Below are 25,873 nucleotides of genomic sequence, written 5' to 3' on the forward strand. Positions count from 1 at the left end.
AATGTTTTATGCAAAATTTAAGTAAAAGCCTTTAGATAAAAATTATTTAAGAATAATTAAAAAATAATACATTCACTTAAATCTGCTGATAACTCTTTACTAATTTACATACTTTATATACGTAATTTTTTTTTTTTTTTTTTACCATATATAAAGGGCTCTTGTGTACTGTGCATCTTAATGTAGCATGTGTTTTGTACATCTTAATGTAGCATATGTAAATATATACTATATATAAACACACACATTTTTGTTTGTTACCATCTGCTTAAAGCTGCCGGACAAGACAAGGTTAATATTTACTTACGCACATCATAGCCTTTGATAGTACAGAACATACTGAAAGCCTGAATGAGCCAACAGGCTTTCTTTAAAAGACTGTCCAGATAACCACAGGATCCCAGCTAGACGCACACAGACACAGACACACACACAGACGCACAAAGACGCACACACATGAAGAGTGAATTAACACACTGGACAAAAGAAGCATTAAAAAAAAAATAACAGGCTAAAGAATATAATACAATGCAACGCAAATTACATTAAACACACAGACTATTTATGTGTATAATTATCTATTATTAAATACTATCTGGATTATTTATCTGGAAAGTTCTATAAATAAATCTCTTAAATTATGTACTTTACTTAGATTACGTACTCATAATATAAAAAGGCATACATCCAGTGTTGCTGCACTATGTTACTTATTTTTTGCATCTGTTTCTTTGTCACTGTTTCCCCAGTGATGATTGTTGAATGATACATCATTTTTTTCTCATTTTCATTGCTGAATTTAATTTTATTATTTGCATGCATACTTACAGAGATAAAGTTTTTCATGCAAATCACAACACAGGTGTATGCAATAAGGCAGTCCCACAGTCTGAGTATGTAGCATACAGGCTGCAGTAGCACTGTGTCACCAAAAAGCATGAAATAGAAGCAGGCCACTAGATAGCCCAGGCAGAATATGTTGATACGTGTTGTGCCAGTGATGAAGACCAGGCATAAAACAAACCAGAAGAAGTAACTAAATACAAAGACCTTTGCCATGTCAAGATATGACCTGAAAACACACACACACACACACACACACACACACACACACACACACACACACACACACACACACACACAAACACACACAAGAATACAGATTTAGTTTTCTAATATGACCTGGAGTCATATATTTAGAGCAAACAAGCTTTAAGATTTTCCTATCTTCCAACTCACGCATAATGATCACTTATAGATATGTGTAGTTAAAAATAAATAAATAAGTAGAGAGCATCCGAGCCTGCTGCCATTTTATGTGTTCCAGCTCTATTTAAGCATGTCACCGGCACAGTTTATTCGTCAGATGATCTTTTCTGTTTGCCTCATGCTCAGTAAGTCAACCTACCATTTTTCTGTCTGCTATTCTTCTTGTTTTCCTGCTTCTGTCTGCCCTGCATTGCTCTGTTTGCTGATTGGTTGGATTATTGGACATTTTAACTCTGTTTACAGATTACCCTCTGGATTATTCAACCCCCTTTTTCTCTTCTCACAGGAGTTACCTGAATTTCTCCATACAGATTCGGTGTGTGGATTCATTATTGGTTTATTTTTATGTGATTGAGAGATTATTCTGTAACCATGTTTTTGCTCACCCTCACTGTGCGGTAATTAAAAAATAAAATAGATTAAAAAAAATGTTAAAAAAAATTGTTTTTGAATTAGCTTCATAGAAGCAATGCCAAAAATATCACAAGCTCCAGTTGTATAAACCTTGTCAAACACACAAATACACACCGGCAGTGCAGAAAATTGGCAACTGCTGTGTACTGGTTAAGTGAGCGAGAGTCTAATTTTCTGCTGATCTCCACATTGTCCCCTGCCACAAGTCTCACAGAGGCCTTATTCTCTTCTTCAAACACCTCCCACTGCAGAGAGGCTACCAACAACAGCAAGAAGTCATCTACAGGGAAAATAGAAAACAAAAATAATGATAACATCTATGAAAGTGAATAATCCAGGAGTACTAATGAGAATGCAAATATTTGATGTTAGTAAACTAAAATATTGTGTGTATGAACAGACTCACAAAATATGAAAGTGGGGTTAGGCTGCATGGCGAAATCTGGCAAATACAACCACTTGATCTGATTGGAGCTGAGAGCTTTAGAGCCTTTCCTCCAAGCATAATCTGCAGCACAATGGATAAATTATTTTCAGCATGTTGTACACTGTAAGACATTTCAAGATGGATCAATTTAGAAGTTCACCTCGCTGCCTTTAAGAGGGGAGTAAGCTCATCTTTAAGATAACTTTTGTTGAACTCACAAGAAGTCAAGACAATTAATTATTTTAAGCTTTATTTTTGAAAATGTATAAACTTGAGTTCATTATTCAAAACTTGTCTTGCCAAAAGGAATTTACATAAATTAATGGGGCTATAATTTTTTACACTGTACAAAGTGGAGAACTAGTTTTATAAAATAATACATTTACTATAGATAATTATTTTTTTCTTTATTTTTTTCTTTATTTATCATTTTGGGTTTAATTAACTACAAAATGCAACTAACCAAATAATGCATTAAAAATTTTCCTATGAAGCAAGCTATACTTGTATCCTTAATGCTATTTCAACCTAAAATAAAAGTTAGTTAAACATGACATGTTACTGTATACTGTTCTGCAATTGCAGTATACTGTGCATTAATGAATGCTTCTTAATAAATATTATTTTGCGTACCAATACAGAGTGCAGGAGGCAGTCCGATACAGAGCAAATACTGGAGCACCATGAGGCTGGCAGTAAAGCAGCAGTATCTGGGCCAAACTTCACCAATAGCCTTTCTGCGACGGCGTCCCAAAACTGCTATCAGTGCAAATGAGTGAAGAAGGGCATAGAAATCCATCCGCTGGCCAATCACATTCACTGCCACTACAAATGATATCTTGAACAAAAACATGTGGGTTACAGATTAAACCCCTTCCTCAACAGCAATGCTTGTAGAATTATTCATATAAACTGTAGAGTCACATAAACAGTATGTTCTACCTCAAGGCCAAACTTGTAGAAAAAATAATTGCAGAAATATTTGAGGCAGGGCAGGATGCCATGATCCAGGTGCTGCCATGTTACATTCTTAAAAACAGTGCCTTTGAGAGGAGGTTTTATGTTCAAATGGAGACAGTGGTAGAGCTGGTGCCGATGGACAGTCACATCAAACACAAGGAGGCCCAGTATTAATAAATGATTCTGTAGACACATACACACAGTATAAAAACAGCATTAAATAAGGTTATACATTTTATATGCTCACCTAAATCATCCATGCGGTTATCTAATCAGTGATCATGTGGCAGCATACAGCCAATCATGCAGATTAACTACAGAAAGTAACTTTTTTTATTTCCACTAACTGAACTCACATTTTATGTAGATAACACCCCAATCTGGATAAACTCTAGATACTGCTATGTGTGAAAATCCCAGGAGATATTAAATACTAATAATCTGGCACCACCAATCATGACAAGCATTACCCTGGTTGCATGTATCTGTAAGCTATCTGTATCAGTATGACTCCAAGTGCTCAGTGAGTGTGCACTGGTGTTCTGGATAATCAATACTGTACAAACTAATGAGTATGATGAGCCAAAAACATGAGGGCATTTAAGTAAAATATGTGGTCCAGTTATATAAATGCCACACCTTATAAAGGACTTGATAAGCAACCAGCTAATCATTGAACTGTGATAACAGTATTACCTTTCGATGCTTTTTATGATGTGTGTTGATGCTTGTGTTTTACTTCATACTGGTGGTTTGTTACCACATTTGACTAGCACTATGGTCTTCAAACTAAAGCTACAATAATCAGAATTTTTTTATTATTAATGTTTTTAAACATGTTTTTAAACATTAAGGAACTGATTGTTTGTTTGTTCATTTATTTGTTTGTTTTCGAATACTGCACATTACTAATGAGCAACACACCTGTAGGCAAGGCAAAATGGCATCCCCACATTTTCTCAAACTGCCAATCCACATAGATGGATCTACAGGTTCAATATACAAAAGAGATTTCTGCAAAAGCTGTTCCACATTCCCATTGTACCAGGTCTGATTAGACATCAGCAAATCCTTAAAAGAAACATGCAAGTGTATTTAATTATACAAAATCAAAGCATACAAAATGTAAAGAGGTATACTCTAGTACTTTAATAATGGTGTGAAATAAGCCTATAGCAAGCGCACAGTGATGCAAAAACTCACAGTGGTACAATTAACAGAAAACTCTGCTGGTTTGATGAATTTCAACTGATACATCATTTTACACACAACCATCACGCATGCCCAGACAGAGGATACAGTGGAGGCCATTGGCCGCAGTCTTGCATATGGGACGGCAAATGTCCATGATCCCAGGAATACAAAATTCATCAGAGACACCTACATAACAAAGAGAGAAACACACTTACTGCTTCAAAGAGGACAGAAGATTTTTAAGACAGTGCTCAAAAGTTTGCAGTTCAATATTTATCCATCACTTATCCTCTACAGGGTCAGAAAACTCTGGGCAGAAGGTGGGGGGCATCCTCAATGTAGGCTAACACTTATCATCTATTGACATAATGGCAAATACTCTCACACAACCATTCACACACTACATGCAATTAAGATATGGCAGTCATCCTACATTGTGTCATTGGACATGGGGAGGAAAACCAAAGGTAACTCCCAAAGCAAAGAACAAGCAAACTCCACAAGCACTGGTTGGAGACAGGAATAAAACACTTAATGGCAGAGAAGTGAGGCAAAAGTGCTAACCACTAAGCCATCATTATCCTTCAATATCCTCAATATGTAAAAATCAAAGGCTATAAAATGGTGAAGGATCCAGAGTTTTAAGGGCAACCAAGAATCCTAAGACAGAGTGATGGACAAACAGTCAACAAAACAGACAGAATCAAAAAGAGCTAAAAAGAATTAGAAGTATCATCCAAATAGTGGCAGATTTTACAATTACTCTAGATTAGATAAAGGGAGGACAATTTGTCTATGAATTTGAAAATAACCAATACATTTAGAATTTATGTTTTTAATGCAAATAACAACTTATAATTATGTGCATAATTATAATTATGTGATGTATGAACTAGGAAGGTATACTGGATTCCTTTATAGTCATGGCCATCACTCTTTGAAAGCCTGCTCAAAAGATTTTTAACTTTCAGGGTAAGCTTCCTTCTACGGGGATCATGTTGCGAGTGAAATCAAAATGACCCATTTATATATCACACCTCTTAATACTTTATTATATACATAAAAAGGGTAAGTAACCCGTAAGGCATCACTACATACTCATAATGAAAATATACACAGTTCTTACACTTTTGTCTTCGGTAATATGCTTTATCCTATTCAGTCGCACTGTGTCTCAAGCATGAAACTGCCAGTGCATGTCAGGGCACCAGGACAGACAGACACACATACATTCATTTACTATTTACTATGTGTTATATTTTCTCATCTTTAGCTAGAAGACATATGTGGCCTGGCACTACCAGTGAAACCATGGCAATATCCTACTAGCAACCATCAGGAAGAAATTTGTGTGACGCATATTGAACAATTGCTGGCAGCATGAACACAATATTCCAGAAAAAAAAACAAAAAACAAAACTATATATATATATATATATATATATATATATATATATATATATATATATATATATATATATATATATATATAAAAAATATCACACTCTCTATTGCTATTGTGAAAAATATATGTGTGTATACCTAAATAATTGTGTAAGTAGAAAAACCCCCCGCAAAATATGCATTTAGAAACAGTTCCCCCTCCCCTTCCTCACAGTGGTTTGACCCACTGCCTGCTTTCCCAGATCATCTTACCTACTCTGCACACATGAGTCAGGTGTGCGGCTGTGGTTCAATTAATATAGAACTCAATTAAGTAGGGTATTTTATTCACTTTAAATAAAGCAATTCTCTTTAATGTAGTTGATGCAGACTCATTCATAAATTAGATACAGCAAAAATATTACTTATCTAGTTAACGTTAGCTTGTTTACAATAGCTTGTTGCATAGTGCACTGCAACTAAAAAACTTTGTTTTTCACTGTGGGGACATATCTTTATATGTACAATTTGACTGTATTATTTGTGTCCCCCTTCAAAAATTGCTCATGAGAAATTTTATATTTATTGTCCACCCCTACTTTTAAATGAAATTTACGCCCATGGGAATGGGTAATAGTATTTTTCACTGGTAGAATACACTGACCAACTTGGTATTTATTCATTTTTTCACCGAATCTGCCTAGAGTTTGTGTTTTAATTGTGTTTTGATCTGCTTTACTTCTTCATGATGGGACAAATCATTTGTAGCCCCTGCAATACTGCATTTTATTATGCAAAACTATGCTTCTGAATTTATTGCAGCATATCGACAGGACATTAGTTTAAGATTTAGCCTTTCACATGCTTAAATGCTCTGAATCTAAAGAAAATGTGTAAAATCTGAAAATTCTTATTTAAAACAAAATGCTGTAGTGTGGCTAAGAGTTTGATGTGTGTGTATATCTCACCTCTTTTAGGCTAACCCAGATGATGCCTGCAGCAACAAGTTTCAGGCTATTCAGCTCCAGCAATCTCCAACAACACTCCTGACCCTTAGCCAACCACAGCAGGGCATGTAATGTGAATAAGCTTATCCGATCCACCTTTAAAAACCATTTGTTCATTGTGGATTCTAAAATACACAGACACGCATATATGATCATCTCTCTGTTTTCAACAAGTGTTGGTCCACTAGTCTTTCACGGTGTTAAATACAAAGTGCATTATTAAGGATGCATCACAAAAGGGTCGAAACTAATTCCTTACCTTTTTCTTCTGTTTCTTCTTCCTCATCTTTAACTGACGTGGAATTAAGTTCTAAGCTGCCCAACAGATCATCCCCCTCTGCACTCATCTGCTCTTTTACCAGCCTGCCACAGAGCATTCAGTCAGGATATTTATGCTATAAAATATTTGCAAATATTTGCTGCAAATTTACAGCTTATCATTTAAACAATGAAACAGTAAAAACAAAGATTTACCGGTTTTGTAATTTTTTTATGTTTTCTTTTATCCTGAAATGAATTAAAAAAAATTATTTTCAAAACAAGTATAATAATTGTAAAGAAATAACAAAGTACCGCATAGGTTTCATATCTTCTAAAACAGGAGGAAAACCTTTTCCTAACAATTTTACACAGACTGGCTCTTAAATTACTCACATTTCCCTAGGTTTTTATGTATACAAAATTATAGTTACAATACTTTAGCCATTTTAAAATGGTCATTTTGATTTGAAAATGTTAAAATCTTGCAATGTCTATGACTTTACCTCCTGACAGCACCTGTTTTTAATGAAGCACTTATTGTGAGAGTGAGACAGCAACCAGATGACGTTCCACAAAGATTTAAGTTTTACTGATATTCACTGATATTTTGTAGTTTTTGTTTGGTTTTAAATAATAATAATAATGATTTAACTTTAATAGAACATAAGAACCTCCAGATTTGTGGACTTACATATCTGAAATAATTTTCAGTGTCTCTCTCAAATGTTCTTCTCTGGAGTGAAATAAGGACAGAATAAAATCATGATCATTGTATATGTCTCCTCTTAATTTCTGTGATATGAAAATAGATGAGGCCTTCAAGTATAAGGTCCCACATCACATGCAAATTAGATCACACTATTAGGGATAAGAGTAAATCAGAACATAATCTTTGAGATTGTAAGAGAAGTATTTAACTCACGTGGAAGTGCCATCACACACAGGAACATTCTTTAGATCAGTAAGAGTGAGAAAATCACAGTTAAAGTAGTGCAATTGTAGGATGCAGGCCAGTAAGAAGGCAGCAGGAAGTAAAATCTGTGCAAATAACTCTACAGTGTCAAATTGCTCCAGGCCAAGATCTCGAAGTCTGAAATACATAAGTTGAACACATATTTTTAAGTCCTGAATTATTTGATTTAAACAGAAACATTTATTCTGCACTACAGGGTTATGGTTAATAATGTGTTGTTGCACTTACCCCTCTTCTGACATGCCTATGATTTGACGAAACAGGCCTGAAACAGTCTTAAACTGGTACATGTAAATTAGAATCAAAACCAACATGGAATATCCAACCACAACAGCCCAGAAGTACTTCAGAACCTGCCGCCATACATCATACTGGACCTAAATAGGAGAATATGGCATTATAGTGCTGATTCTGTTCTGTTAATGTAACTTGACATCCCTAGTCGCAAGCTGGGACATGGTGTTGTGATGCTGTTACCATCCCAAAGTTAATTATTTTCGATTGGCTCATTCGGACAATTTTATTTCTCTTAATCCATATAATAAACAGTAATTCTCTCAATTTTTCTTGACATTAATAAGAAACAGTGCAGCTTGTTAGTAAGAAACTACAAAGCACAACTTCTACCTTTCCCTGTGAAGGATTAAAGTAGTTTCATATCATGTATAATAAAAATATGATATAATATTGTCACTATTGTTCAAGCCATGCTCTCTCACTTGCCCACGTTCAGTAACTGCTAGATCAAGGTAGATCTAAATTCCCTGTCCACTGACCATGAGGCAGGAATACACTCCAGCTGAGACACCAGTCCATCACAGTGCACTATGCACATACTTCCACACACTCAATCAATAGGAATAGAAAGGAATAGGAAATATCTCAGACAATCCATCTACCGGCATGTTTAGGAGGAAACCAGAGAACCAGACAAACATAAGGAGAACCAGAGCCAGGTTGTTATGACATGATGAACAACATTTGACCAACAGATTAATGAATATGTGCTATAGTCACATATTCAACATACATGCAGTTGAATGGATGGTAGGTTTCATGGCTCACCACTGTTTTGAGTTTATTCCTACACTAAGGACACATGAGCATTGTCATATCCCAGTAACCACTAACCAAAGCAATACAGACAACCTAGTAAGTCAGAGACAAAAGACAGGCAAGGGTTTGTTACCTGTGAGCAAAGACAAGTAGAAATGATCAGAAAAGCACATTAGAACAGCAAAATAACTGCACTTATTGGATACACTGGGAGCTGAGCAGGCCAACACAGCAAAGCACTGAGAAAATTCAGACAGGAGAATTCCTAAATTCCTAAATACTGTAGGTTCTTACTTAGAGTGAACCTCATACATTTATTGATTATCCATATGCAAGTCTCTAAAGTGGGGTGTCCATTCAAAACTTTTGAACGTGTCAAAAGTGTCCAAAGTTTATAATGTATTTGCAACTAAGAAACGTAAAGGAAGACTCACCTGGTAGAGAACCACACAGAAGAGGAACAAACAGATGTATAGGATTTTGTAGACAACCACTTTCCCAGAGAAACTGATGACAAAAAACATGGAGCAGCAGCAGACTATCCAGTACTTCACCAAAAGGCCTTTAAAAAATGCTCCTATTCTATTCACCATGCTGGAGGATTCAGTTTTATCAGCTATGCCTGGACACAAACACAAATCCGTTTTAGAGATATGGCACCGGAAACAAGGCTTGAGAAGAAATTATAACTTAAGATTTTAACAATGCAAGTCACCAGTCACTGTACTAGATCACCAGTATGTATTTCTACTATTGGTTGCCATAGTAATAAAATTAACCAGTGGGTGGGGAAAATAGGATTCCACTAGGCAACAAATCAGTTTTCTGTCCACTAAAAAGCTTTCTGATTAATGTGATGTGGTCATGTGACATTCTAGGGCACATTACACAATTGGAATACTGTGCTCATTTTGGGATAACCATGAATATCAATATACTAATAAACATTTCTATATACTTAGTTGCAGAATAAACAAGTTGTTTCTTACATATTTTTTCACATGTTTAATGCACCCTACATTCTAATAATATTAAATAAGAAAAAAGATTCATACTTGTACTTTTGACCTCATGAAGACTCTCTTCTTTTAGCTGTTGCTCTTCTTGTTTCTCAATTAACTGTTGTCGTAGCAACATCCAGAAACTAAATGAATAAATCATCTTCAAACATGGAAGAAACTAGTGTTAATATCGTTAAAGCCTAATGCATACAAACATCCAAAAAAATATCCAGAACATATTTCATTTCTGTATCACAATACCTCTGTCCTCAAACACATTTTGCATTTCAAAGTACTGTTTAGCAGCTCTCATTTAAAGGAATGCAACCAACAATACACAACATGACTTCTTCCCTTGAACCAGATCTATATCAGACTGGTTGTCATGGTCCTCATCTGAGCGTTAGTGCTGTGTTCTCACTTGCCTAAACACACTAGGGCTTCATTTAGACTCAATAAATGCTGCATATGTGAAAGCACACTTTCTGACTTGTGAATGGTTTGTTAATATGATATGTAAAAAAAATCAATATTCAGAATAATCTCTTCCAATATAATTTAAAATAATTACATACAATTCAAATTCCACATACAAGACCCTTCACTCGAATACTAAGACTTCAGGGTCTCGCCCTGCACTTCCGGGTTAAGGGTATATAAGCCATGCTGACTTCCTTTGCAAAGTATTCCCAGGTCTACTGCAATTCTGAGCTGTTTGTGTTTCTCTGCTTTGCTTTCATTGTGTATTGACCATTGCTTTTGCTCTCTGGATTTATGTGTTTTGGATTTGTTGCACTGACTGTTAGTAATAGCAAATTATTCTGAAATACTGAGCATATAGGCTAACTAGAAATATAACATTACAGTACAATGTGTTGTGTTTTTGAATTTGTGAATTTAAATTTTGAATATGTGAATTTAAATTTTGCTTTTTGCGCGTTTGTCACACTTTAATGTTTCAGATCACCAAACAAATTTAAATATTAGTCAAAGATAAGACAAGTAAACACAACATGCAGTTTAAATGAAGGTTTTTAATATTAAGGGAAAACAAAATCCAAACCTACATGGCCCTGTGTGAAAAAGTGCTTGCCGCCTAAACCTAATAACTGGTTGGGCCACCCTTAGCAGCAAGAACTGCAATCAAGGGTTTGTGATAACTTGCAATGAGTGTTACAGCCTTGTGGAGGAATTCTGGTCCACTCATCTTTGCAGAGTTGTTGTAATTCAGCCACTTTGAAGGGTTTTCAAGCATGAACTGCATTTATAAGGTCATGCTACAGCATCTCAATAGGATTCAGGTCAGGACTTTGACTAGGCCACTCCAAAGTCTTCATTTTGTTTTTCTTCATCCATTCAGAGATGGACTTGCTGGTGTGTTTTGGATCATTGTCCCGCTGCAGTACCCAAGGTTTTAGTAGACAGCAGAATTCATGGTTCTATTTATCACAGCAAGTCTTCCAGGTCCTGAAGCAGCAACACAGCTCCAGACCATCACACTTCCACCACCACATTTTACTGTTAGTATCATGATCTTTTTCTGAAATGCATTGTTACTTTTACACCAGATATAATGGGACACACACCTTCCAAAACGTTCAACTTTGGTCTCATCAGTTCACAGAGTGAGTTATTTCTAAGTGATTTCTTAATTGCGAACAGGTGTGGCAGTAATCATGACTGGGTGTAGCTGAATTGAACTCAGGTGTGATACACCACAGTTATGTTATGTTTTAATGGGGGGGGCAAACACTCTTTCACACAGGGCCATGTGGGTTTGGATTTTGTTTTCCCTTAATAATAAAAACCTTTGTTTACAAACTGCATGTTGTGTTTACTTGTGTTATCTTTGACTAATATTTACGTTTGTTTGATGATCTGAAACATTAATGTTTGAAAAACCTGCAAAAAAATTAAAAATCAGGAAGTGGGAAAACACTTTTCACACCACTGTATATAAATCTGTTTAAGTTTATATTTTTAACCCACTCTGTGCTGGTATTTTAGACTGTACTGTAACTTACTGTACCTTTGCTCCCAGGTGAAGACAGGGTGTTTCATAAGTGTAGAGATCAAAATCAACCAGAACAGCTTTGGGGAGAGTAGGGAAAAGCTCACTGTGGTGGAGACGGAAAGCGCTAATAAAACCAGCCACTAACAGCAGTGTGCAATAAACAGCAAGAAACGGAGCGCTGATCATGGTGTACTCCCGCCGGTGCCTTGACATCCAGATAACACAGGACCATACCAACAAGGCAAATGTGAGCCAGGAATTGTAAGTGATGCTCCATATCTGCATACACACACACACACACACACACACACACACACACACACACACACACACACACACACACACACATAAATGTTGCAATATATGATATATGCCTTTTTTTATTAAGTAAATACATACTTCTACACAAAACTGTTATAATAGAATGTGAACTGAAAGTTTAAAGGTGAGGAAAAAAAGCAAAAAAATAATAAAATAGGAACAATGGCTATAAATAATTCTTAAATCATTATTCTTATTATATTATTACATACATGTAGTTTGCATTTATGTGCATGAAAATATGCATTATATATGTATTTTGGCAACACAAATATATATAATTATATATATATATATATATATATATATATATATATATATATATATATATATATATATATATATATATATATATACAATAATATATAATTACAAAATTTATTTATTTATTTATTTATTTTGTTGTTGTTGTTGTTGTTGTTGTCTAATCACCAATCCATGAAAAAGAATAGTCCAAGATTAGTTAGTTAGCCACCCCAAATTATGACATCTACTAAATGCTGTAAACATCATACATCAATCTTCTTGCCAGTTCAATTAAAATCATTCATTTATTCATTCATTTTCTACCGCTTATCCGAACTTCTCGGGTCACGGGGAGCCTGTGCCTATCTCAAGCGTCATCAGGCATCGAGGCCAATTAAAACCAATTAAAATCAATATTTCAAAAATTTGTAAATTATATTTATATAAATAGTTTAGAAAAACTTTAGCTCAGTTTAGATTACAGAAACATTTTCACTTTACTTAAAGATTTTAATTTGGTTCATTGTTTGTTTGTTTTTAACCAGTGGTGCAGAGTATGAAATTAGCAACCAGTATGCTAAATTACACTAACTATATAAAGGAAAAAAAAACAAAGAAAAAATTAAAAGAAAAAGAAAATATGACTCTAAAGTTTTGTGTTATTTTTTGGTATAATTTTCTAAAAAAGAAATTGACAGACATATGCAAAAACACACTATATACTGTACACATGAATGGAGTGTTACCATCATAATGATAAGAGCAATGATGTAGCTCTGTCTCATAATAGACAGACAAATCAGAGTGAAGGCACTCGCTTTAGAAGTAGAAAATGGCTCTTCATCAGTTAGTGCTTCCGTTACTCCATCTCCAGTATCACAGCTCACATCTTCTTGTTCTTCTGCAGCATCTGAAAAAAGTGAAAAGTTTATTTTTTCTAAATATTATTATTATTATTATTATTATTATTATTATTATTATTATTTATTGTGTATTTTTTTATTATAAATAGTATTCAAATAAATTAAATGGCAAATGGTTTAGACATAGTACCATAAGAGCAATCATGCTGGATGTACATTGGTAGGGAACGACACTGTAGATAGTCAGCATCTGATAGAAGTGGGTCCAGCCCAGAAGGATTATTGTTCTGCCAACTGTTGTTTAGTATCATAATATGCTGGTAAGAGTTAAAAAAAAACAAACAAACAAAAAAACTGTGGGTCACGTGAAACTGCTATAATTGTACATAATTAAATTTTATGTTTCACTAATTTTAATTGTTTCAATTTTAGAAAGTAGCAAAAATGTAAGACCTTTTCCACAATAAAACCTGCTTACTTTTATTACTTTTAATTATTGTGTGTGTGTGTGTGTGTGTGTGTGTGTGTGTGTGTGTGTGTGTGTGTGTGTGTGTGTGTGTGTGTGTGTGTGTGTGCGTGTGTGTGTGTGTGTGCTACATTACATCTGTCATTCCAGATGAAAGATAGTCTCCATCAGCTATTTTTGGGAAATTAGACAGAATGCTTGATTCTTTTGAAGGACTTTCAAGCTCTTCTTCATCATCCTTAAAGAAAAATACTATAATCAGGTTTTTTTTTGTTTGTTTGTTTGTTTTTTTTATAAACAATCAAATAAGGAACACATGTATGTATTTCTGTGAAAGAAACATTCAGATGTAGTGGTAAAAGTTTTCCTCCTCCCTGAATTTTATCACATTTGTTTGAATAACAAATAACAAATGTCATCGGTTCAATCCATTTTTATTGCAAACTCAAAGTCAAAATTAATTATTGGTCATTTTGGAGAAAATCAAAAAGAGAATAATGCTGCCTGCATAAGTATTAAGGGTCAGCAAGCTTCAACAAAATATTAGTGACTAATAATTGGCCTTCACCTGTTAAATATTAAAACAAAAATGAGTTCTGTTGAACAGTGATTGACACTGAGACAAAATGCTTTAAGCTTGCAAATTTCAAATTATAATGAGTGGTGCAAAGCTAATGTTGATCTTACTGTACCTTGAATTACACCATCCCTACACTGAAACATGGTGGTGGCAGCATCATGCTCTAGGGGACACTTTACATCTTCAGAAACTGTGCTACTTAAAATTGAAGAGTGAAACAGAAGGCTAAAGCAAAGCAGGAATGTTTCAAAACATCATGTCCTGATCTTAATCCAATCAAGAATTGTGTTAGTGTTTGCAAATTGCAATTAACAAACCACATCCAACCGCCCTGAAGAACCTAGAGCAAATATACCATGAAGAATGGTTAAAAATCACTCATTCATTGTGCAAAGCTGGTAGGTATTTACCCCAACACACTAAAAGCTGTTCTTTTAGTTTACAGTGGTTTTACCATTTCTGAAAGGGTTAAATATTTATGCAAACAGCACTTTTCATTTGTTTTTGTTTTTTTAATATGTTGACAAATAATACATTTTGATTAAAAAAAACATTGGTCTGCAATAAAAATACTCTTTGAAAAAAGTGTCATTTATAATTGAGACCAATCTGATGGCTACTAAGGTGGGTTGAATATTTCTGCAAGCAACTGCGTGTTAATTGTTAAGAAAAACAGGAAGAAATAGGCCATTTGGACACTGGGACACAGCTCAACAGTGATCCTAATAAAATAGCAATCTAAATTATGTTTTTTGGTCAGTTAACTTCAACTAACTGACAGAAGTACAGAGAATAGGAATAAGGAACTGAACCAATATACCTTGTGTTTAACTGTTCACCCTGGGGAATATATATCTGGGGTATATATTTCTCCAGAGGTCAAAAGGGCAAAAAGACATTAGCACAAGTTTGAACTTATGGCGAACTTGTGGTCAGTGTTCAATAGAATTGATTGAATATGTTCGTCCATAAATAAGTGATGTCTATATCCTCATGTCCTGCATTAGAAATGAGTTTGCAACTATTCATCAACTGTCTTTGCCTGTTACATTGTATATTTCTCCTGCTTTTTTACAAATTAAGTACCTCTCTAGCTGTGACAGCCCATTTTTGTAGAAGAGCCACAAGTGTGTAGTAGAGTACTAGGAGTAACAGGGGGTTTATTATCATAGGCCAGCTCATATCTGGATGCAGGCCCAGACTATATGGCTCTGATGAGTTTGTGTGGATAAAGGCAGTCATGCCAAATAACCTAAGAAAGAACGAGAGACGGATGGATGGAAAGAAGAAGAAAGGAAGGAAGGAAAGAAGGAAGGAAGACTATTTACAATAGCAAATGGGTGATTCCAATTTTCCATTATCCATATTTATAATTCACTTATAGGTAGATAGTGTACATTGACTTTCTTCTGATGCCATAGTACCTTGCATAAATGTCCTCAGGAGGTATGAGATGCTGAAACAGAGGTAGCTGATAGAGGTAGAGAACCAGGATGTGTCCACCACTAAATATACTCATCATTATACACAATGTGCTGAAATGGAGCAGGTCAATAGAGAAGCCTAGTATCCAACACCACACAAGGCACAGGAAGCACCCGAAATATAATGCTGATGTCAAGGAAGGTAGCGCTATACCTGTTTAAATAAAGACAATAAAAACAATACCAGAATTTGTTAAGGGGCAGCAGATATTGAGGCGTTCACCTGCTCTTTTTATTTTAAAGAGTAAATTTAAACTGTCTGCATGTGTCTGCATGTGACAATATGCTATGTGTTAGTCTGCATATTGTATGTTCTGTAAACCAGGAAGTTAATGTCAATACATTATTCATTTTTTAAATAAATGCACATGCAGTTATAGGTGGAGTGTTACAAAATATTAAAGATATAAGTGATCATAAAAGTTGCATTTAGGTTTTTTGTTTTTAGTTGGTGTTTTTTGTTTGTTTGTTTGTCTTCATTACTGCTCTTAATAAACTGCTTCACATACAGTATTTTCACAGACCTTTACATATAATCCACAATAATCATTTAATTTTACGCAAATAAACCAGGTCAAAGAATTGTATTAAATACTTAATACTGTGTGTTGTTACCTGGATGATCAACAATTTTTATTTTTTCTGATAGTAATGTTCATGAGTAACCTGTTTGTCCTGAGCAGTGCTATTCAGAAAATTTTCCTGGACTATAAGCAGATCTTAGTAAGTATTTCTACCTCTGAAGGTTTTGTTTTTTAAGCACCACACTCACTCTTTGTTTAACTCTGAACAGAAATACAGCAACAGATACAGATACTATAATTGTGTTATTATATAATTGTGTGTATTACCTGCAAGCCCCAGCAGGACAGTGACTACTACTTTTCCAGCAGTGTTCATCATAGTGGAGAGCAGTAGTCTTAGACCAGCTGCAAAAACTATTAGTTTCTGCACAAACTGAGGGGTTTCTGGGGGTGCTTTAATCTGTCCCGTACTCTCTGTAGATGAAGCCTCACTCTCTTCTTCATACTCTGAGTCAGATGTTTCGGATGCTTCCTAAAGAACCGTTGTAATATTCTTAGTTAAAAAAAACATATATTCAAAAATGAACAGTTGAAGTTAGAAGTTTGCATAATGTACAACTCAGCGAAATATATACAAACATGCAATTTCTGACATTTATGCTATTAGTTACTATTTTTTTATTCCACCACCTTTAACCTTTTTTACCAGTATACTGAAATCTCATTCTGCTGGCATAATGATAATTGACTATTTTTTAGTCAGTATAAACAAGTAAAAATTTTAGAAGATATTTTTAACTCACTTAGGATAACCTTACACAGAATTTAAGTGGTTGAAGACAAGACATTAAATCTTTAGAAAACTTTTTTGGACTGCGAAATGTATCTTAATACTTAATTATCTAAATCTGCCTCCAGATTTCTGTGGTGATACTATCATTTATATTGTTAAATGTTCAATACAAATACAGTAGAACTGAACAAAATAACGGCAATGAATAACACAGTTGTTCATTATGTTCCTCCATGTAATCATTGTTTGTGTGTGTGTGTGTGTATGTGTGTGTGTGTGTGTGTGTGTGTGTGTGTGTGTGTGTGTGTGTGTGTGTGTGTGTGTGTGTGTGTGTGTGTGTGTTGGATTGGTTTGTGCTCTACCTCAGTCTCAGATTGGTGAATTGAATTTTCTTCTTGTACATTGGTAGGTGGCCTCAGTAGCTTGTTGCACAAATTCCGAATGCACATTGATGCCAGAAACAAACCAAAATCTGGCACCAAGTGGCGAATTATGTTACCAACATTCACATCATTGAATCTATAAAAAATATATACATATTGCAATAAGAACCAATAATATAACTTTTGTAGGCACTTTGATATATAAGCCATATGAGAGTACATCATGATTATAACTGGGCTTAGATGGTTTGTGACTGAGATGTTTAACACTGACAACAAGCTTGAAACAATACTAAATCTAATGAAATGGAGGTGTAGATGGAGAAAGATTTAGATTTAATTGTTGGGGGTGTAAGATGAACAGACAAAAAGTGAGTACAAGCCAAAATACTGTAGCAAAACATACATAGTGTGAGCAAAGTGACAAACAAAATAAAAACCCACAAGGTTTACAGGAACAAGGACTTAAATTGGGGTGCTGATTGGAGGAAACACAGAACAGATGTGGGTGTTAGTGCGACATGTATCCAGGTCATAAGACATGCAGGAGCTGATAGGTAAGGTACTGTAGTACAGCTTAAATTGGGAATAACCCACATACATAATTTGTCATCCTGATTTTCATTGATTCACTGTTTCAATTATTCAAGTGTTCTGTATAAAAGGAAAGAGTCAAAGGATTCATTTTAAAGGAATGTCATACCTCACAATTCCAAGATGATAGAGCACATTGTCCAATGGCCCACTCACTAGAAAAAATTGAAAGCTGTGTTAAAACAGTTCTGACAATTGCTGTGAGGAAATGTATGATAATTCATCATAGTTGTAAAATTTGTTTATTTAATGGCTTGATATAAATGTGATATGGTGCAAACCCATTACACTTCTTAAAGACTAATTTAAAAATAAAAAAAATGACCTGCCTTTTAACGTAGATATAGACACAGCTAAATTAACTTAAAAATTCTACCCATTGTTCTTTTGGTAAAGCACCAGTCTCACTGCTTTCAGTCCACTTAAGAACTTAGTAAATACTGATTGAAACTGATTGAAAACAACATTTTGAAAGGTTTTATGTTTTGTTTCAATCTTAGCAACTTGGGAACTGTTCAAAGATGTTTGCACTGCTTTCATTACACTGGATCCACTGATGTCTGGAAGGGCAGACACTCCTGAGTTCAGGTCCACTTGTATACAGAATCAATTTTTATTAATACATTTTTTAAGGGTATCAAATGGCAAACTTTTATGATACATTTTGTATGCATAAGTTAATATATAAATATTGATATTATAATGTTATACTTTATAATTTGTTTATTAAATTAAACAGTCAATAATTTAACTTTATTACTTATTAGTCATAGTTAATAGAGTAACGTTTTTATATAATGATTATGTAAAAAAAACTAAAATATTAATATTATTGTTATATAAAAAGCACTAAACTAAAATGTACTTCATAGTTTTAAATAATGATTCATTAATCATTATCTTTAATGAAGGAAAAATTTTTAGCTGCTTAAAAACAGTTTATTAACAAACTATAACTTAAAGCATTACTGAGTTTTGTTCTGGAGCTTTATATTTGGACATTTTCCACTTAGGGGTGTACTCATTTTTGTGGCCTGCAGTTTAGACATTAATGGCTGTGTGTTGAGTTATTTTGAGGGGACAGCAGTGTGAAAGGTGAAAGGTGTACTCGCTTTTATATACAGTGCCTTGCAAAAGTTTTCATACCCACTGAACTTTTTCACATTTTGACATGTTACAATCACAAAAAAATTTATTTTATTAGGATTTTATGTGATAGACCAACAAAAAAAGTGTCAAATAATCTTCCACATGCTTGCTGTGTCCCACACATGGCTTGTTGCAAACTGCAAATGGGATTTTTATGGCTTTCTTTTTTGTTCTTTATTAATTATGTGCCACTTTCTTTCTGTCTATTTCATAAAATCCCAATAAAATGTGAAAAGGTTTAGTGGGTATTTTGCAATACTATCATTACTGGGGAAAACATGTGAAACTTCATAGACAGTCTGAGTTCAGGATCAAAACACGAAACCTGAACAGGATTTTAGAAACATCAAAATCATTTTACAAAGTACTTTTACAGCATGGTGGCACAGAAGGTAGAGCTGATACTTCAAAGTTCCTATTCAATCCTGAGCTCAAACGTCTCTCTGTGTGTAGTTCCTGGGTGCGTTTCACCCATTTCTCTACTGGGTTCTCCAGTTGCCTCCCAGCTCTCAAAAGCATAATGGTGTCAGGATCAAGCCCAGACTTTTTACCTTTCAGAAATTTATTGGAAGTTCTGGGAGTTGTCTATTATCCCATGTGTTTTTGTTTATGTTTTATGTTCATGTGTCTGCCCTACCCTTGTCTAATTCCTTCCCGCCTCAGCGCACCTGTTCCTCATGTGTCTAATTGTCTCCCTGGCAACGTGGAAACCTCGTCTATGTGTTGTCTTTGTTTCTCTAGTTTGTTCCTAAGAGTTTTGGATTTCTTTTCTTTCTCCTAGTGTTTTCCAGTTTTTGTTTTTTTTTTTTTTTGTTTTTTTTGTTTTATGTTTTATTTAATAAATCTTGTTTTAGCTATCCCTGCATTTGGGTATAAATTTTATTACAAAGACACCCCCTGTTTTGTGACAAATAGTGGTTTGGCTACAGTTACAGGCTACAATGCACTCAGTTACAGGCAAAACTCTGTGTGTGGTGTGGGTTGACCTGTGATGGAATAGTCTCCCATTAAGAGTGATTTTCTTCTTTTTCACACAGTGTTCCTTGAGTAGGCCCTGACCATGACCCTGACCAGGATAAAGCATTTACTTATGATGAAAGAATAATTATGATTAACTATATATTTTTGTCTATGATGTGTAAATATGTGTCAAATTCCACACAAGATTGTTTTTAACTTCCGCATATGTTCTCTGATAATGTTTTACTGCCTAAAGCAGAATTTGAAAAAGAGGGTCAACTGATTTAGAGGTGTCTCTAAACTTAATATGTCTGCATTGGGCAAAAGTGATATAAGATTCTGAAAAAGAAAAAAAAACAAGTATAAGAGGATCTCACTCTCTTTAGGAATATATGCGAAGGTGATCTGTATCCCACACTGTAGGGCCAGAAATACTACAGCCGTGCAGCAAACACTTAGAAGAAACTGGCCTGTTTTTCCTGTAGGACAGACACACATACAAATATCATCCAGCTGTGGAAGCAGAGTATATAAAAAAATACACTAAAAGAAAAGTCTGGCTTTTTAGTAAAATAGGCCATATTAAAATAATAATGTTTGCTTTACCTAGTGTTTAATCTCATGCAAGTAACAATAAGCATGGCTTGTGAAATCCCCTGTGAGTAACCACTACAAATTTTTATTAGTTTATGAGCGCAGAGAGCTTAATGGATTAGGAAAACGACAGCTGAAGAGATAAATCAGCGCTGCTCTTACAGACTTTATGCTTCCAAGGATGTGGTCAAGCCTTTATTGTCAGATCCGACTAATCCAAGCTGCTGAAAGTAGCTGCTACAGCTGAATCAGCATTTTTGACAAAAACTGAAAGCACACTATTTAAGAATATGGGCTTTAATGCTTCACAGCAATATTTTCCAGTTCGGTTTTCTACAAAATGGACACTAGGCATATTGAAAGTTAATATTGCCATTCAGATGTTTGTATATTAATTTTAAGTGCCTTATGTTTTGTAGATTCTGAATTTGTAATAGAGACTTGCTGTATTTTTACATATTCAGTCACCATGTTTAAGATAGACAAATTATTTGTTGCACTCAAAGGAGAGCATGAACTATGAAGAGGAAATTCCAAAAACACTGTATTAATGGGAAAGACATTGATGGTTCTTTCTCAATCAAGCAAGAATATTACCAAAATACATTCCCCAAAGGTATTATGTTACGGTAAATGGTACATGAAATTCCTGCACTATCATCTTCTAGTAACTTTAGAGCTTAATAGCTTTTCTCCCCTAGGTGCAGATCTAGTGGGTTCATGTGCATAATATAGTCTTGCCATTGGTCCCTGCTGACACAGTATATATTTTAGTAAAGCATGCAAGACAAAATCTTACATAATAACATGTGAATCTATCACCCAACCACCCTATCCCTCCTTTCTCTAGCTTCACATGCCTCTAAGATATTAGTGATTCTGGTTCCTTCTGACCTCAAGACCTGCCTAATCCATTTGAGCACTGACTATTTAAGTTTATTTAATACAATATAATTAAAGCTAAAACTCTAACTCAAATGTGACTACTTAAAGTTGATGCCCATACATGTTCCTTAACATAATTAGAACTATATGACTGAATTGTATACCGTTATAAAGAATTGGCTTTTAATGGGTTCCGCAGTTTCAGTTATGATTGTGACAGAACAACCTCCAACCAGTCTGGCTTTAAAGCGGCTCATTCCACAGAGACAGCGCTTTTGGATGTCTCTGAGAGACTACATGCTGCTAGATCAGCCAAACTGTCATCTGTCCTTATCATCCTTGACCTTTCAGCAGTGTTTAATACACCCTCAGGAGTCTTGGGATTTGCAGATCAGCTTGGGAATGGTTCACTTTCTACCTGGAAGGGTGCTCATATCAGGTAACATGGAGGGGAGTGACATCTGCTCCACGCAGACTCTCCACTGGTGTCCCACAGGGCTCAGTACTTGGCCCTCTTATTTTCTCCCTGTATACTCACTCTCTTGGTGAAGTTATATCCTCACATGGGTTCTCTTACCACTGCTATGCTGATGATACACAACTTATCTTTTCTTTCCCAGTCTCAGATACCACAGCTTCTGATGGGATCTCAGCATGTCTGGCAAAAATATCATCATGGATGACGGTTCATCAGTTAAAGCTCAATCCTAGCAAAACAGAACTGCTGTTCATCCCAGGTGATTCATCCCAAGGTGATGACCTTGCTATATCCCTGCACAATGATCTGATCTCCCCTTCAGCCACCTCTCGCAACCTTGGGGTAAGCATGGACAATCAACTGTCCTTTTCCTTTCATGCTGCTAATGTGACTCACTCATGTTTCTTCTCTACAACATTAGAAGGATTCGGCCATTTTTGTCACACAGGCTGCTCAGGTACTTGTTCAGTCTCTTGTAATTTCAAGACTGGATTACTGCAATGCACTGCTGACAGGTCTACCTATGAATGGAATTCGTCCTCTGCAAATGATCCAAAATGCAGCTGCACGCTTGTTTACAACCTGCCTAAGTTCTCGCATACTGTACCACCCCGTTGCTGCGAGCCCTCCACTGGCTTCTGGTAGCTGCATGCATCCGATTCAAAACACTGATGCTGGCCTACAAAGCCAAAAACAGACCAGCTCCCACTTACCTCAAAGCCCTCATCACTCCTCGCACTGCACCCCGCACCCTCTGAACTACCAGCACTGCTCGACTGGTTCCACCATCTCTCAGGGTAAGAGGCAAGTATACTACAATACTCTTTTCTGTTCTGGCACCAAGGTGGTGGAATAAACTTCCCCTAGGGGTTCGGACAGCTGAGTCACTGGCTATTTTCAAACGGCGGTTGAAGACCTACATATTCCGGAAACACTTCAACTAGCACTTCTTTCCCTTTTTTTTTTTTTTCAAAAAAAAAAAAAAGTTTTTACATTGTAACCTTGAACAATGTTTTAACTTATTGTATCTTAATTATGTAACCTAGTGAACCAGCATTAATGTATCCAATTATAGAGATTTAAGCACTTATGTATGTTGCTCTGGATAAGGGCAGCTGCAAAATGCTGTAAATGTAAATGTAAATTATGGATTGCACTAGTTAATACTAGTTTCTGTCTACCTGTATTTTGACCCTCTCCCAAAGCAGTAAAAACTTGAAAGCAACAGATATACAGAGAGCACCCTGTCCCTACTTAAAATTGTTTCAGTAAAATGAAGTAAGCAAGGATTTGTTTAAAACGAGTTGTGAAAAGAGTGAAAAGATACAACTAAACTTGTAAAACCATGATGAAACTTTTTTTAACTGTTAAATTTTAAATGCTATATTTACTGTTATTCTGTTGTTTTTGTAATGCTAGGTCAAACCACTATTGAGTTTTGGCAGCAATTATTTAACGTAATAAGGTAGGAAATCTTTTAAATTCTTAAATTCTGGCTTATAATAAATAGTGATTATTTACCTGACATTGCACTTCTGTTTATTAAAACATCAATCATAAATAACACATACCGATTTTCTTGAGCTAGGTGCAAATTTAATTCCTGTACTCCATCTGTTTATTGGTTATACTAAGATTCTTTTGATCACTACAATGTATACCAGGTGACATCCCTTAGCCATATCACCTCACATCAATGGCAGTAAGATCTTTTAACTGTGGGCACAATACAAACATTCCAGAGGCTCACCACAAAGATCCTGGCATTGAGCTAATTCAGCTAATACTAGATTGTGACCCAAACATATTATATTTTATGTTTTTATTTTTGCAGATTCAATGATTTTTTATTTATTTATTTATTTATTTATTTATTTATTTATTTACAAAAATAGAAACAGTTGCAATGGGTTTATGCTTTGCAAGGATCCTTCAATACCTTTCATGACAATAAATGCCATGAAAAATAACATCACTAAATGGCAATAAAATAACATCTAGTGCAGCTCCTTATTTGAAAAAAAAGGAGGAGGATTGAAGACAAACATACTGAATCAAGAAAGCATCTTCTTTTTTTATCACATAAGAACTGTTTTTAGACTCCCAGAACTGTAAATTGAATTTCCTGTTCTTAATATTACATTTTGAGAGAGGACCATATACACATTTTCAATCTGCTCCCACAAATTTGTAATGAACTGCAGCTAAATCAACTTAATCTGTATTAATGCTATTCTGAGTGCATTGTTTTTATTATTGTGTTTGTGTTAGACTAGTCTATTGTAAGTGAAGATCTGCTGATCTCTAATGTTTCTGATCACTCATTTGTTTTGGGTGCAAACCTTGCATTTTAATTCAATTCACACACACATATATATATATATATATATATATATATATATATATATATATATATATATATATATATATATATATATATATATATATATATATATATATATATATATATATATATATATGAATTGAATAATTTTTGTTTTGTTGAATTCAAGAAATAATAGAGGGAGAGATGTCTTTTTTATTGCACACGAGTAACATGTTAGATTGATTGAGTGTCTATTCTTGGCTTGACCTCTGGGTTTCACGTCTGAAGGCTGCATTTGTTAAAAAGAATAAGCCATCAAACAGAAGGAAAATCTATCACGTTAGCAATTGCACAAGTATTTGACATAACCAATACAACAATTTGAAAAAGAAAGAAACCACTGGTGTAGTAACAACCAAACATCAAACACGTCGGCAAACAGTATCAAACAGTAGTTGATTACAGAAAAATTGTGAGAGAGTGCCCAAGACTACTAATCAGCAGGAAAAAAAAATCAGAGCTCAGGCACAAAAAATATGAAGCTCTACCATAGTGGTGGAAAGGCTGCTGATGATTCAAATTACACAAGTTTATTTGTCAAGCATAGCGATGTTGGTGCTATAGTTTTTGTTTCCATGGCTTCTGTAATAGGCTCGCTAAGCTTTATTGATAATGTAACTCATGATGCTAACAGAAGAATGGATTCAGAAATCTGCCAATCTACAGCAAAATCCATACAATTGGGTTGAACGTCATCATGCAGCAAGGAAATGGCACAAAACACACTGACATCACAACAAAGGACTTTATCAGGGGAAAAAGTGGAAGATTTTAAATTACAATCACACAGACCTGAATTTAGATGGCTTAATGATGTCAGTGAGTCACTGGCTTGAAGCAGTTATTGCAAACAAGGGATATGCAAGTAAATATTAAATATTAAATGTTATTCACTTTCTTTACTTTAAGACTATCTGTTCCTTTACTTTTACTCACCTAAATATTGAGTGGTCTGCCACCAAACGTGCCATGTTCTGTAAATCTAGATGTATATATTAGAAATAAAACCTTAAATAATGATCAGTATCATCTTGTATTCATCTTTTAAACTCAAACCCAAATGTATAATACATGGTATGCCAGTTCATTTCAGGCAACCATACAAACATTCAACACTAATTAACACTTGGGCCAATTTACAGTTGCCTTAATCCTTAATGTTAAATCCTGTTTAAATGCTCCTTACATTTCCATTTTATAATCATATT

The 25,873-nt window shown here is 34.8% G+C and overlaps 1 protein-coding gene across 1 annotated transcript in view; it reads right to left on the reverse strand.

Moving 5' to 3' along the window:
* The window catches only part of si:dkey-11f4.7 (piezo-type mechanosensitive ion channel component 2), a 68,109-nt gene that overhangs the window by 26,904 nt on the left and 15,332 nt on the right, over window positions 1–25,873 (reverse strand). The window contains exons 4-28 of the mRNA XM_047799968.1: window positions 18,323–18,368; window positions 17,599–17,755; window positions 16,771–16,975; window positions 15,860–16,073; window positions 15,522–15,687; window positions 13,992–14,093; window positions 13,580–13,706; window positions 13,273–13,436; window positions 11,975–12,238; window positions 10,000–10,105; window positions 9,379–9,566; window positions 8,117–8,265; window positions 7,838–8,005; window positions 7,607–7,648; window positions 7,129–7,161; window positions 6,914–7,017; window positions 6,616–6,779; window positions 4,274–4,450; window positions 3,995–4,141; window positions 3,053–3,253; window positions 2,744–2,948; window positions 2,090–2,191; window positions 1,798–1,963; window positions 829–1,072; window positions 308–404 (exon numbers count right to left, since the gene is read on the reverse strand). Coding sequence (XP_047655924.1) covers window positions 308–404; window positions 829–1,072; window positions 1,798–1,963; window positions 2,090–2,191; window positions 2,744–2,948; window positions 3,053–3,253; window positions 3,995–4,141; window positions 4,274–4,450; window positions 6,616–6,779; window positions 6,914–7,017; window positions 7,129–7,161; window positions 7,607–7,648; window positions 7,838–8,005; window positions 8,117–8,265; window positions 9,379–9,566; window positions 10,000–10,105; window positions 11,975–12,238; window positions 13,273–13,436; window positions 13,580–13,706; window positions 13,992–14,093; window positions 15,522–15,687; window positions 15,860–16,073; window positions 16,771–16,975; window positions 17,599–17,755; window positions 18,323–18,368 — 3,738 coding nt within the window. The remainder of the gene's footprint in view (window positions 1–307; window positions 405–828; window positions 1,073–1,797; window positions 1,964–2,089; window positions 2,192–2,743; window positions 2,949–3,052; window positions 3,254–3,994; window positions 4,142–4,273; window positions 4,451–6,615; window positions 6,780–6,913; window positions 7,018–7,128; window positions 7,162–7,606; window positions 7,649–7,837; window positions 8,006–8,116; window positions 8,266–9,378; window positions 9,567–9,999; window positions 10,106–11,974; window positions 12,239–13,272; window positions 13,437–13,579; window positions 13,707–13,991; window positions 14,094–15,521; window positions 15,688–15,859; window positions 16,074–16,770; window positions 16,976–17,598; window positions 17,756–18,322; window positions 18,369–25,873) is intronic.

This window comes from Tachysurus fulvidraco, chromosome 14 (assembly GCF_022655615.1).
Source record: "Tachysurus fulvidraco isolate hzauxx_2018 chromosome 14, HZAU_PFXX_2.0, whole genome shotgun sequence".
NCBI lineage: Eukaryota > Metazoa > Chordata > Actinopteri > Siluriformes > Bagridae > Tachysurus > Tachysurus fulvidraco.